The sequence below is a fragment of the Crotalus tigris genome, unplaced genomic scaffold (assembly GCF_016545835.1).
Source record: "Crotalus tigris isolate CLP2741 ecotype Arizona unplaced genomic scaffold, ASM1654583v1 scf7180000019068.10715455, whole genome shotgun sequence".
Taxonomy (NCBI): domain Eukaryota; kingdom Metazoa; phylum Chordata; class Lepidosauria; order Squamata; family Viperidae; genus Crotalus; species Crotalus tigris.
The window spans coordinates 6,828,628-6,842,694 of record NW_024097358.1 but is presented as its reverse complement, the minus strand read 5'-3'; the positions used below and the strand labels follow the sequence as shown (position 1 = coordinate 6,842,694).

General features: G+C 44.2%; 1 protein-coding gene across 7 annotated transcripts in view; it reads left to right on the top strand.

The window, feature by feature from the left end:
• WIPF2 (WAS/WASL interacting protein family member 2) overlaps positions 1 to 14,067 on the top strand; it is a 40,793-nt gene that overhangs the window by 20,958 nt on the left and 5,768 nt on the right. For all 7 annotated transcript variants that reach the window (XM_039359316.1, XM_039359312.1, XM_039359317.1 and 4 more), the window contains 3 exons: positions 257 to 919; positions 7,949 to 8,158; positions 13,784 to 13,885. In XM_039359316.1, the coding sequence (XP_039215250.1) occupies positions 257 to 919; positions 7,949 to 8,158; positions 13,784 to 13,885 (975 nt within the window). The remainder of the gene's footprint in view (positions 1 to 256; positions 920 to 7,948; positions 8,159 to 13,783; positions 13,886 to 14,067) is intronic.

The window sequence follows — 14,067 nt, the reverse complement described above, 5'->3', positions numbered from 1 at the left end:
CCTTTTACTTTCTATTGGAAATAGTAAAGTTTAGGTATTTACAATCCAATCATCTGCAATTAGGAATACATATTATATATAGCATTGGGTATAATTTCTGTTCAAGCAGGTCTGTAAGTTTTATTAAATTGGATGGTCATTTTTACCAGTGAGCTTTACACCTTTAAGAAATAAGGTAACTTTTTCACAGCAGAGCTATCTGTATAGGCTTTGATCCATTTAGCTGATTTTACATACCATTTTTTAATTTTTCCAGACAACTCCTCTGGGAAGGCACTACATCAGGGTTCTGGGGTTCGATCAGCTGCACCCCGGCCTCCTGTGTGTGCTACTAGCACACGACCCCAAGATGACACTGAAAATAGCCGAGCTTCTCCCCCAGAGCTTCCACGCATGCAAAGACCTTCATTGCCAGATCTTTCACGGCCAAACAGTGCCAGTGGCACTGGTATGAAGCATAGCTCTTCAGCCCCACCACCGCCACCTCCTGGACGGCGAGCCAATGCTCCTCTTGCTCCACATTCTATGCATAATAGCAAAGCACCTTCTTACAACCGTGAGAAGCCATTGCCACCAACTCCAGGACAAAGGCTTCCAGGAAATCGTGATGGACCACCAGCTCCTCCTCCCATCAAGCCACCCCCTTCCCCAATAAATATCCGGTCAGGATCAAGCAATCAGAGCCAATCCTTGGTACCCCCTCCCCCACCTTACCGGCAGCCTCCTGGTGTCCCTAATGGCCCTGCCAGCCCTATTAATGAATCTGCTCCTGAACTTCCCCAGAGACACAATTCCTTACATAGAAAGACACCTGGACCAGGGAGGGGTATGGCACCTCCCCCTCCTCCTTCAGCATCTCCTTCCTTACAGAATAGTCGGCCCCCACCTCCTGCCCGTGATCCTCCAAGCCAAGGTGCAGGTAAGAGATTTTTACAGCCCCCTTCAGCTTAAAAATAGGTTGTGGAATTGATAACATTCAACATTTAATGTCTGAAAACAGAAAATGCTTCAGAGCTATTGTATATCTTCTAATCTGGATGTATAGAGATAGATTTACAGAAGATGCTAATTGCCCTGGTTTCACAGACAAGGCCACTGACAAAGAAGTTCCCCGTAGCAGAAAAATAATGTTTATGTTATGGAATAAGGATTATAATTAGAAAATATCTGCAGATGACATTTAAATGTATATAACAATGTTTAACGGAAAGTTTGGGAACTTGGGTTTGTAGCTGATCTCAAAATTTTTGATTTGGTGTTTCTCCAGCACAGGAGATGGAGAATCCACCAATGGGTTTGCTCCGTCTTCCTGCTCTTGCGACCAAGTCAGCCAAACTTGCCACGCCCCTGCTGGGCTAGGAGACACCCAGACTTGACTTGGTCTCCAGTTCTAAGAGACGTGACAGGTTTGGCTCTCAAAAGTCTTGCAGGTAATGAGTTCTCCCATTAGTAGATTCTTCATTTCCTCACCTCCACAACTATCTCAGCAGCGCTGGGAACCGCACTGCTCCAGATTGTCTATTGGAAGGCTGAGGGGTGGTGGTGGTTTCCTTTCCCCTTCTCCTTGCCCCAGTGCTCATTGCTGAGGCTTCAACCCTTCGTCCTCTCCACCCCTTGTCGTTTAGGTGCTTCAGCGCTGGGCTCAGCGCAGCAGCTCGGATTGCTGAGGCTTCAGCCTTTCATTTTTTCCACCTCTTCTTCCAGTGGCTTCAGTGCTGGGCTCAGCACTACGGCCTGAATCTTTACCCAGCTTCCCAGGAAAGATACACGAGGCCCCTTGGCCTCCAGCACATTTCTTCTCTCCATTTTGGCTACCACAAACGGGCAGCAACAGTTGTTTGCAACTCTGGAGGAGGGGGGGAGGCTCCTTGTAAGGCCGTTCCTTACCGTTACGAGCGAGGAAAGAGTTCTCACATCAGTGCGAAGCCGATTTTAGTCTCCTTACTGGCAATTGTGATCGGCCAATTGTGATCGGCCCAATTGCTGAAGATCGCGTTCCGATCTGAGCGGCCACCATCTTGGCCACGCCCTGTTCTCCTTGCCTGAGGGGAATGTCGGTCCTTTCAGCTTTTCGTTGCAATGAAAGCCCACGCCTCTGTCGCGGTCGCAATTCGATCGCCGCTAGCCTGGTCTGGCCGGCCCCTTCCTCCCTGACCATTTCCACGCTCGGTATTCCATATAGGCATTATTAACCTTCACGGCCGCCATTTTAGCTGCTGTCTGCCAGGTCCGGCCTGCATCCCCGTGTGAACTCCCCATGTGGCCACCATTTTAGACACGTGGCGGGCCGCTTGCACGAAGGTGCCCTAGGCTGTGGTAAATTTGACATCCAGGCCGGCAGCAAGGCCACTCTGCGCTCAAACAGCTCGGGCCACTCTGGTGCAACTATTTTTGACCTGGCCACCAAAGGATTTCAGGGGCTGCGCACCAGTTGCCTGTCACGGCCTCTGCCACAGATTGACCCGCCCGGGGAGCATGCTGACCTCTTCCTCGTTGCCTCCAAGACCTCAAGGGGGCACTGAGTTGCCGGTCAGGTGGCCAGGGGAGCAGTGCACATTTCTCTGCTCCAGCTGCTTTAGCTAACCCGCCAATTGATCCCCTGCCAGAGCTCCCTCTCAGTACTTCGTGAGATAGCTCCCTTCGGGATGGAGGACTCCACAGTGCCCCAGCTCACGGCCACCGTCTCCCCATCCACTGGCCAAGAAAAACACAAATCCTCCAAACAGGAGGCGGCAGGCAGGATCAAGGCCAAGGCAAAGGCCATTTCCAGGAAGCCTTCCAAATTGGCAGAGAAACAGGCTAGCAGGAGGCACCAGGCCCTGGAGAAGGAGTTCTCCAGAGCGCAGAGGCAGGCCAGGACAGAGGCAGAGCAGGCCAGGGCTCCGGACTTTGACCTTCCACTGGGGCCTTCGACCTCTACCCAGGGGGTGTGGTCCCTGCAGGATAATACCATTTTACAACCCCCTCCCTCCGGGGCGGGTCACAATAGTACCACCCACCCAACTTCATTCACATCTGGGCCACCTTTACCCCTACAGCTGCCGAGCTCAGGGGAGTTGAACACGTAGGCACCCCTCTGATGATCATTAAAGCTCTGATCTCTCGGGCGGTTGACCGGGCACTTGCCGCAAGGTCCTACTGCATACCCGGGACAGAATCAATGGCAGCCGCATCTTCATCTTATTTTCCCCAGTCAGGGTCTCCCAGGTACCATGGTCCCCCCCTCAACTTCCTGCTCTTCATATAATGGGGCCTCTTCTCCAGCAGAGTACAACCAGTCAGATATCCCATGGTTGAAAGAGGAGAACTCCCCTCCAGACCCTCTTCCACCTTGGCTTTCCGCAGGACCCACCAGGCGGCGGCATGGGCGGTGAGAGCGGCCACTTGCGCTTCCTTCTTTACCAGAACCTCTCTCCTCTGGCTTCGTCAACCTCAAGCCAGAATCCCTCCAGAGGAGATACGCACTCACCAGGATTTGAGTAAGCTGGTTGCAGCGACAGAGTATGCCTATGATGCAACCTTGCAGGCGGCCAGATTCTCCTCCAAGTTCATCGCATCCAATGTCACAGCACGTCGGATGCGATGGCTTAAACATTGGCAAGTGGCATCTGGCTGCGGCCCCTTATCAAGGAGGGCATTTGTTTGGAGAGGTCCAAAATCCTTATTTGACCGAGAATAAGGATAAGTGTAAGGTCATGACACATCTCAACAGGCGGACTGACAGGCGTGCTAACCCGTACCCTTGTAAGCAGTCCTTTCGGTCAGGAACAGGCTCGCAAGCCTCACAGCCTCCCCGCCCTTTCACGGCTAGATAGGATCGTCCATCCAACAGACCTGGTTTCAGACCCAGGCAACAGTACCAGGGCAAGTGCCCCTTTCGTGTGGGAGGTCACCCCTTCAGGAGGTGCAAGTGACTCCCGGGCTGCCCCTCCCATAGGTGGCAGGCTATCCCTCTTTTTCCACCAGTGGGAGCTCACCACCACGGACTCCTGGGTCCTCGAAACTGTCCAATTCGGCCTGTCCCTGGAATTCATGTCCAGCCCACCGGGGCGCTTCATCTCTTGCCCCCAGTCACGGAATTCAATCAAACGGGGCCTCATGCAAGAGGCCATTCGTCATCTTCTAAACATAAGAGCCATAGAACCGGTACCAGCTAGTCAGAAGGGAGAGGAATTCTATTCCATCCTCTTTGTGGTTCCCAAGACCTTGGGAGGATGGAGGGCGATTCTAGACCTCAAGGGTCTGAATTCCCACATTGCATACCAGAAACTCAAAATGCAAATGCTCCAGTCCACCCTAGGCAGCATCAGAAAGGGAGACTTCCTGACGTCCATAGACTCACGGAAGCGTATCTCCACATCCCTATCCTTTCCTACCACCGGCAGTTCCTCAGGTTCTGTTATATGGGCCACTACTACCAGTACAGGGCCCTGCCGTTCGGACTCTCCTTGGCTCCCAGAGTGTTCACCAAGATCCTGGCGTTGCTTGCAGCACACCTAAGACTGGTACCGGTACGCATTCAATGCTACCTGGACGACATTCTCATCCAGTCACCCCCCCTTCTGGCAGCCCAGTCGGACCCGGTTTGTCAATCCAGGTCCTCCAACAGCACGGATCTTGGTGAATTTCCAAAAGAGTCAGACAGTTCCCTCGACCCGACTCCCACACCTGGGCGCCGTCATAGACACAGTTGGTTGCCTGGTCTATCTATCACAGGAGCGTCGGGACAGTATCCGGGATCTAACACTCAAGGTATGCAGGGAACGCGTAGTGTCGCTGGCCCTACTTTCCCAACTCTTGGGAAAGATGGTTTCTCGTATCGCCATAGTCCCTTGGGCCAAACTCCATTCCACGAGTTTCCAATGGTTTCTGCTACCCTTCCAGAGGTTGGGCACCAGTTCATCCAACCAACAGGTAAGGGTTCCTGCTCAAACCCTGAGATCCCTCCGTTGGTGATTCTCACCAGAGGTAGCCAGAGGGTCACTATTCAAGTAACCTGTCCATCTTACACTTACAACGGATGCCAGTATGTTTGGCTGGGGAGCGCACCTCTGGTCTCAGTTCGCGCAGGGCCATTGATCCCGTGCAGATCTGAGACACAACATCAACTGGTTGGAGCTCAGAGCCATACACCTGGCTCTCTGCCACTTCCACAACAAGGTTGCAAGGCAGCACGTGCTAGTCCTTACGGACAATGTGGGGGCAAAGGCCTATGTGAACCGGCAAGGGGGTACCCGGTCCAGGTCCCTCATGGCTGAGGCCCAGCTCCTGGGCTCCTGGGCAGAGACCAACCTTTCCTTCCTCAAGGCTGAGCACATCTTGGGGGAGGCAAACCGGCAAGCGGGCTTTCTAAGCAGGTCGACCGTGGATCACTCCGAATGGCACCTGCATCCAGATCTCTTCGCAGAGATGATGCGATGGTTCGGACAACTGGTCCTCAGTTTGTTCGCTTCTCCAGCGAACTACCAGCTCCTGAGACTCTTTTCCCAGTTCCCATCCCCAGGGGCGGAGGGAGCAGATGCCCTTCCAGCCCCAAAGCTGGGGGGGTCTGCTCTATGCATTTCCCCCTCTCCCCCTGATCCCGGCAAGTCATTCGCAAACTACTACTGGAATGGGCAGAGGTAATCTTCGTGGCTCCGTATTGGCCTCGGAGATCCTGGTTTGCCGACCTTGTGAACCTCTCCTGCTCTCCCTCATGAAGAATCCCATCGGATCGTGTATCTCTCCACCAGAGGGTTCTACGACACCTGGAACCCCAATGGCTACAGTTAGCCGCCTGGCACTTGAATGTCGGATCATGACCCAAGAATCGTTCTTGGCTAGAGCGATTTCCATTATTCAGGCATCTTGCCGGCTGGTGACCAATCGCATCTATGACTCCACATGGAGGAATTTTTGCCATTGGTGCGAAAGGCGGCAACTGAATATCTCGGACTTGACAATTCCACAGATTTTAGAATACCTCCTAGACGGCCTTGATAAGGGCTTAGCCCCTAATACCATCTGTAGGCAGTTGCGGCCCTATCAACATTACTTACCTGTGCCAATTCGGTCCCTTTGGACCAGCATCCCAGGATACGTGCCTTTCTGAAGGGTGCCACCAACACTAAGCCACCCGTGGTACACAGGTATCTCTCTTGGGAATTACCTCGGGTCCTACGGGCTCTCACCAAACTGCCGTTTGAGCCTCTCACAACTAGTGCTCTACGGTCCTTATCCCACAAGATTGCCTTCTTGGTCGCTATCACATCAGCCTCTGTATCTTCCACCGGGACCGGATGGTCCTTCGATTGGATCCCACATTTGTGCCCAAGATCAACTCTCTTTTTCATAGGGCCCAGGAGATTGTTTTGCCGGATTTTTGTCCTAATCCTTCCCATGACTTGGAGCGACAGTGGCATATGCTGGACGTCCGCAGGGCACTGCGTCGATACATCAAGTGAACGGCACCCTTTCACAGGTCCGAGGCCCTCTTCGTTTCTTTTCACCCTGCCTCTCTGGGACAGAAGGTGTCTGCCTCCACTATAAGCAGGCGTACCGGTCATTTTCCCTGTCAGCTCCAGGTCGTGTAATGGCTCATTCCACGCGCAGCGCTGCGACCTCTGCGGCATGGGCCACTCAGTCATCCATCAAAGAGATTTGTAGGGCTGAGACATGGTCTTCGCCTTCCCCATTTGTTAGACATTATGAAATAGATCGCTTTGCTTCCGCGGACGCCTCCTTTGGTCGGAGGGTCCTCCAGCAGGTGGTGTCTGGGGATGTGGACCCGGCCTTGTCTTTTTCCCTCCCATTGGGACAGTGAGGCTTTGGTATGTCCCATTGGTGGATTCTCCATTTCCTGTGCTGGAGAAGGGGCATTGTCTTACCTGAACGCCTTTTCTCAGCACAGAGATGGAGAATCCATTCCCACCCCTTAGGGTCTGTAAGGCCAGGGTTAGGGTTCTGAGAGCCAACATCTCCGGACTGTCGTCAGCTGCTTTCGCTCTCGTCAAGACTGGGTGTCTCCTAGCCCAGCAGGGGCGTGGCAAGTTTGGCTGACTTGGTCTCAAGAGGAAGAAGACGGAGCAAACCCATTGATGGATTCTCCATCTCCGTGCTGAGAAAAGGTGTTTTGAAAAAAACCTATTTACAGTGCTAAAATTTGATGACATCAGTATGGGCCATGAGTTAGGAAATTCTTCGTCCAACCATTATGAATACGTAAACAAGCCACAGATCTCTCCCTGTCAGGCTCTTCAGTATTGATCTAAATTTGAGACATTAAGAATTTTAGTGATAATGTTGAATGCTTGATAGGATTTCATAAACTCTTAGTGCAGTGGTCCCCAACTTTTTTGGGTTGGCGGCCCGGTGGGAAAGAGATGGGCAGACACCTTTATGTGCACGTGCGCATACACCCAAATGTGGCTGCATGCACGTGTGTGCGAATGGGGCCATGAAGGATGTTAGAGTGGTGATATATTCATGCTCTGCATTTCTCTTATTTATTTCTAAAATGCTGTACTTCCTCTTCACAGCACTCACCAAATCTTCTGTTAGCTTACTCTCTTGGGATTAAAATCAAATGTATGACTTGCCCCAGTATTGTGGATACAAACTTCTATAGCACATACAGAGCAAGGCAGAGCTTTGCATACATACAGTGTGAATGATGAAAAATATGAATGGAAATGAATTGCCAGTTATGCACATCATATATTTTTGGCTATCAAAGATGTATTTTCAGAATTGGGCTGCATCTGCTAAATTTAGGCATAATAGTTTGTGTATCACATTAAGTCATGATGTGGCTTGTTTAATTTCAGTTGTAAACTTTAGCGTTTATGAACCATGGAGAATATCTTAACATGTACCTGACCTTTGTAGCTTAATCAATAAATATAGCTAAAATAGCTATGACTTTGCAATGGAGTCCATGTCTTTGCTGACGTAGAGAATTTCTGTTTAGCTCCACCACCACCTCCACCTATGATACGAAATGGTGGAAGAGATGCACCTCCACCGCCTCCACCCTACAGAATACATGGGTCTTCAGATCCCATGAATCGTGGGAAACCACCCCCTCCTCCTACCAGAACACCAGTTGGACCACCTCCTCCTCCCCCACCAATGAGAAATGGACATCGGGACTCTATCTCTACAGTTAGGTCTTACTTGGGTGAGTAAAAAGAGCCTGTTGTTCTGATAGATTTCTTTGACATTCAAGTTTAATAGGGAAATATTCAAGATTCTAGACTACCCAGAAAGGAATGGCTGTTACTAATCTTCTTTGTTTAATTCTGAAGATTATAAAAATATTTAGATTAGCCAGGATAATTTTTTATTTTTCTTTTTTATTGAAATATGTTTTATTAATTTTTAACATACACCTTAATATTTGGTAAATATCATGTCTGGGTTAATGTTTAAAAATAATAACAATTTCTATAATTCTATAGTCCATATAATAGCTTTACTAGATTTCCTCTTCTTCCAGTAATATTCTCTTTTGCTAGCCTTAATTTAATACAGCTCTTATTTAAATAAATGACAATTAAATAGAAACATTTTTCTCATGTTTCTGCAAATAATAACCACATCAATATAAATCATTTTTTATTAATCATTTTAATTGCCTGTTTACATTCTTATTTAAATTTGTTTTCCCCACAATATTCAAAACATTCTTACTGGTTAAGATTTTCTTAAAATTAGTTACACTTAAGTATTTAAGTCTTTTTTATTATTTTAATAATAATAATAATAATAAAGTTGGAAGGGACCTTGGAGGTCATTGAGTCCAACCTCCTGCTCAGGCAGGAAACTTACACCATTTCGGACAAATGGCTGTCCAGTCTCTTCTTTAAAACTTCCAGTGTTGGCCATCACATTTTTACATTTCCCATGTCTTAAAGAAAAATAAGAGGAAAAAAACCCCAAGAAGTTTAGAGTTTATAATTCTCACTTTGTAGAAAGCCTAAGATGTTTTCTTTTTTTCTTTGTCACAGCTGTTCTCTGTTAGTAAGACGCTGAAAGTCACCAGTATCAAATTTATCTTTTTCTGAGCCCTGCCAGTTCCTGTAATAGAGCAGCTGTTGTATATTTTCATCCACCACTAGATGTCAGCACCAGTTCTTTCAGTTCTTTTCAGTAATAGATAATTATTTACTTCTATTTTCATGATATAAAAGGAAAATCTTAACAGATTCCACCAATTTCAAACTTATCCAAATTAAGTCTTATATTCTTTTTATTTCAATATATTTCTGTTCCTCCTGGAAGGTTTAATTCGCCGCTTCCATCTGCAGGAGGATGAGGCAAAGGTCCCCCTTCTCACTTTCGGAGGCTTTTTGCTTCTTGGGGTTTTTCTTTTCTTTTTTTCCAGGAAATCAATTTTCAAGTAGAAGAGAGAAAATCACTGTTCTCACCCAGTTTTAAACATATTGTTTACAGTTAGCTTGAAGTAGTACTTTTGGACTTTGGTTGTTTGTAGCTTGGGCTAGATTTGGAAGTTAAGCTAGCTTCTTCTGCTGGTTTCTGGAGGGCTTTTCCCAAACCGATCAGATCAACCGCCATCTCTCTGCAATCGGCGGGACTTTCCCCCTTCTATGTTGCCTCTGTCTATGAGGCAACTTCAGGCCCATTTAGGGTCCCCTGATTTTAGGACAGAAATCAGCCATAGGGTGCGGAGCCCTGCAATTCTCAGCTGCAGCGCTACTGCGCAAAACTGGAAAGCGAGAGAATATTTTCTTTTTGAGGATGTAGTGGTAAAATCAAACTCTGCTGCTCGATGTTAGGAGCCAGCTATAAAATGTAACATTTTTGCCTTACATATTGGTATCAAATTATATACATTTGATGCTTAAAATTAATCTGTTAGTCTAGTGAACCTTCCAAATGTAATTACAGTAGAATAGAAGTTTATCATATTGTAACTGCAAGAAAAAAAGTAGTTTTAAAAAGTTGAGTATCTGTAATCTAATACTCTGTGGGATACATATGGAACTAGTTCATTTTATGTTTTATGTTGCTTTTGATATTCTGATCAAAAGTTATCTGGATACGCGACTTCCGGTGGATCTGCACGCGCGATGGCGGCTACTTTGTAGCCGTCCTGGGTGTTTGAATCGTTATGAACAGCGGCCATCAGCTGTTCAGCGGTTCAAAATCCCCCTCCTGGGCAAAGGGGGGGGGAAGAGGGTTGTCTGAATAGTGGTAGAGCCACTCTCATGCACCCCCAAGGCTTTTTTGGGGGGGTGAGAGGAGTGCTCCCACGGAGTTCAGACTGTCTCCGCTTCCCAGCTGCTTTTGTCCCTAGGGACAAAACAAGCCGCTGCAACCACCTCCGCGATTAAAGTGATCTGGTGAGTTTCTTTTTTAGAGGCGGACAGAGCTGAGTAGAGCATTTAGCTTTTGCTTTCTTTGATTTTATTTGGATTTTAAGTTTAAAGATTTACTTTTACTTTTATATTCCCTCTTTTTATTTTTTTTCCTTTTGTTGAAAGGGAAAGTAAAATGGCGATCGGCAAGCCTTTCGGTTTTTTTTTTTTCCTTTGGGAAGGTAGAATGGCGATCGGCAGGCTTTTTGGTGTTTTTTTTTTATCCTTTTCCTTTTTTTTTAATGATTGGAACGGAATGTGGATTTGATTTTGATGTTGGGTTTGGATTTTAGAAGCATTATTATTTTTGTTTAACTTCTTTGTTTTGCTTTTTGTACTTTTAAAAAAATGGAATGGATTTTTTCTATTTAATTATTTTTTTCTTCTTCCCTTTTCTTTTTTTAACTCCTTTCTTTTTATTATAATGATCTCCTTTTGAAGGATTTTTTGATTTTTTGGAGTTAATCTCTCTTTTTCTTTTGTTTAATTTTTGTAATTTTTAAGAAGAAGTAAAGATTTTTCTAAGATGGCTCCAAAGCGTTCAGTATCTTTTTGTTATAATGATCTCCTTTTGAAGGATTTTTTGAATTTTTTTGGACTTAATCTCTCTTTTTCTTTTGCTTAATTTTTGTAATTTTTAAGAAGGAGTAAAGATTTTTTTTAAGATGGCTCCAAAGCGTCCAGTAATTCCTACAGCTCCTAAGGTGGTTTCTTCTTCGGTGTTATCATCAGTGCAACAACCTAAATCAATAGCTTCACCCTCTTCCTTGGTACAGCCAATAATTGTGAAGGATTTGCAAGATATGATGGGAAATGTTATATCTCAAATTAGGGCAGAAATGAAAGAGATTTTAGAGGAAAATAATAAGATTTTGAGGCAAGAGATAGTTTTGGCTCTAAAAGGAGTTGCCTCTGTTCTTGAAAAGCTGAACTCTCGTGTAGAAGAGGTAAGAAAAAGTGGAATTGATGGAGGGAAAATTTGAAAGCATGGAAAAAGAAATGGAAAATGAGATTCTTATGCTTCAATATAGACAAATGGAATATGCCTTAAGAATCAGAGGTTTGGGAGAGTCTGTGCAAGGAGATCTGAGAGAGATGGTTGCAAAGGACTTTGCTGTGATTTTGAATAAAGAAAAAGAGGAAATACTTAGTGAAATTGAAAAATTATTTAGAGTTAACTCTGTGGTGGCAGTGCAAAAGAATTTGCCAAGAGATGTGGTAATTTACTTTGGGAAAAGATCCCTGCGCAACGAAATTATACAAGCTTTTTATAAGAAGAGATTTCAAATTGCTTCACAAGATGTTATAATTCTAAAGGAGATCCCATCTAAAATTTTAAGAAGAAGAAAGGAGTTTGCTTTTTTAGCAGATGAACTTAAAAAGAGACGAATCTTGTTCAGATGGGATGTTCCGATTGGAATGGTGGTGAATTACCTGGGGATATGTTATAGACTTAATACTGTTTCTCAAGCAAAAGACTTTTATACTTCGGTCCTGGGGGTATGTTCATCGCCATCTATTAAGTTTAAAGCTTTGGAAGAAAAGAAGGTAGAATTGCAGTCTGAAGAGCCTATACTTATGAAAATTGGGAAACCTCAGTTTGAGGGGCCTCAACAAGTTGAAATGGAGGAGCAGAGGATAACCTGTGCAACATATAACTGTAAAGAAAAGGAGCAACAGAAGAAGGTTAAGGAAGCCTCACAACTATTGGTTTCTGAATCTGCGGGAGAAGTAGGATTTATAAATTTTTTGGAGCAACCTTTAAGGGTAGAATTGCAGTCTGAAGAGCCTATATTAATGAAAAATGGGAAATCTCAGTTTGAGGGGCCTCAACAAGTCGAGATGAAGGAGCAGAGGACAACTCGTGCAACATATAATCGTAAAGAAAAAGAGCAACAGAAGAAGGAGTTTAAGGAAGCCTCACAAGTATTGGCTCCTGAGTCTGTGGGAGAAGCAGGATTTATAAACTTTTTGGAGCTACCTTTAAGGGCAGATTTCAAAGCACTTCTTTCGAGATTTATGGATAAGAGAGACTGACAAGGATGGAGATCGAATGAAAATTCTAGATAAGAAGTTTAAGTTTAAGTACTTAGTTTAAGTATTCAAAAGAGTACTGAGTCTGTGGGAGAAGCAAGATTTACAAACTTTTTGGAGTTAGCTTTAAGGGCAGTTTTCAAAGCACTTCTTTTGAGGTTTATGGACAAGAGAGACTGATAAGGAATGTGTTTATTGTGGATGGAATTTGTTATTGGTAAAGATTTAAATGTGTATAAGGGAATTTTAATGGTTTATGGACAAGAGAAATTCATTAGGAATGTGTTTATTGTGGATGGAATTTGTTATTGGTAAAGATTTAAATGTGTATAAGGGAATTCTAATGTTTTAAGTAATGTTCAGATTTGTGTTTTGGAGGGAGTTTATAAAGAATGATGGATAATAACATAAGTATGATATGAAAAGGTTCAGAGTATATTATAATGTGTTTAATGATTGGGGTTTTTTTAATTATTATTATTATTTTTAAGAGAAGATAACTTGTTTAATTAAATGTATCTAGATTTGTTTAGGATTTATATGTCTTTTAAGTTTTTTTTTTTGATAGGAGAGAAGATTATGGAGATTGAATGAAAATCTTAGATAAGAAGTTTAAGTTTAAGTATTTAGTTTAAGTATTCAAAGAGTATTTAGTTTTAATGGTATAATGAAGGTTTATATGTTTATTTTTGTGTTCTAGGATAAAGAAAGAGGGAGAGATTAGATTTTATATTGTAGGTATAGATATTCAAAGAAAGTAATGTTTAAATTTGTGTTTTGGAGGGAGTTTATACAGAATGATGGATAATAATATAAGTATGATACTAGAAAATGTTTAGAGTATATTATAATGTGTTTAATGATTGCAATTATTATTTTTTAGAGAAGATAACCTATTTAATTTAATGTATTAAGATTTGTTTAGGATTTATATGTGTTTTAAGTTTTTCTTCTCTTTTTCTGAAAATTTTTAATTAAGCCTGTACTCAGCTCTGGGAAGGTTGGGGGAGGGTTTGGGAGGTTTGGGGAGCTGGGGGAGGGTATGGGAGGGTGGGGGGGTTTGGGGAGGGGATTTGTTTTGTAAAATTTAAAAAACTTTCAATAAAAAAAAAGTTATCTGGATACGCAAAGAACATGATATGTATTTTATGTAAGTTGCATTTCCAAATAGCAGTAGTTTCTTTACTTTAGGTGCCAGGTGACATCTTGCTGAATTGTGCCACAAATGTTCTATCTATGAAGTCTAACTACCTCATGATTTTAGTTGGCCATTTTCATCTTGCACAGGAGTCTTACAAAGCTTTAATGATAACAGCAGCAGGATGCGTGTGACTTTCAGACTTATCTACCAAAATCCACCATTTTGTTTTTGTTTTTTGAATCTTCTACAGATGACTTTGAATCCAAATACTCTTTTCATCCAGTTGAAGATTTCCCAGCTCCAGAAGAGTTCAAATATTTTCAGAGAATTTATCCCAGCAAAACTAACAGAGGTAAATACTAAACTGTAATTTAGTACACTGCAATGTTGAATCACAATTTGCAAACTAGCAGGCTTAATAAAGGATTTAAGAACAATCCATGGGGCAAAAATGCTGCCTCCAACAGGATGAGTCAAATTGTGTTTATCATTAATTTACTTCTACAGGTAGTTAATTTATTCGGTGGCTATTCG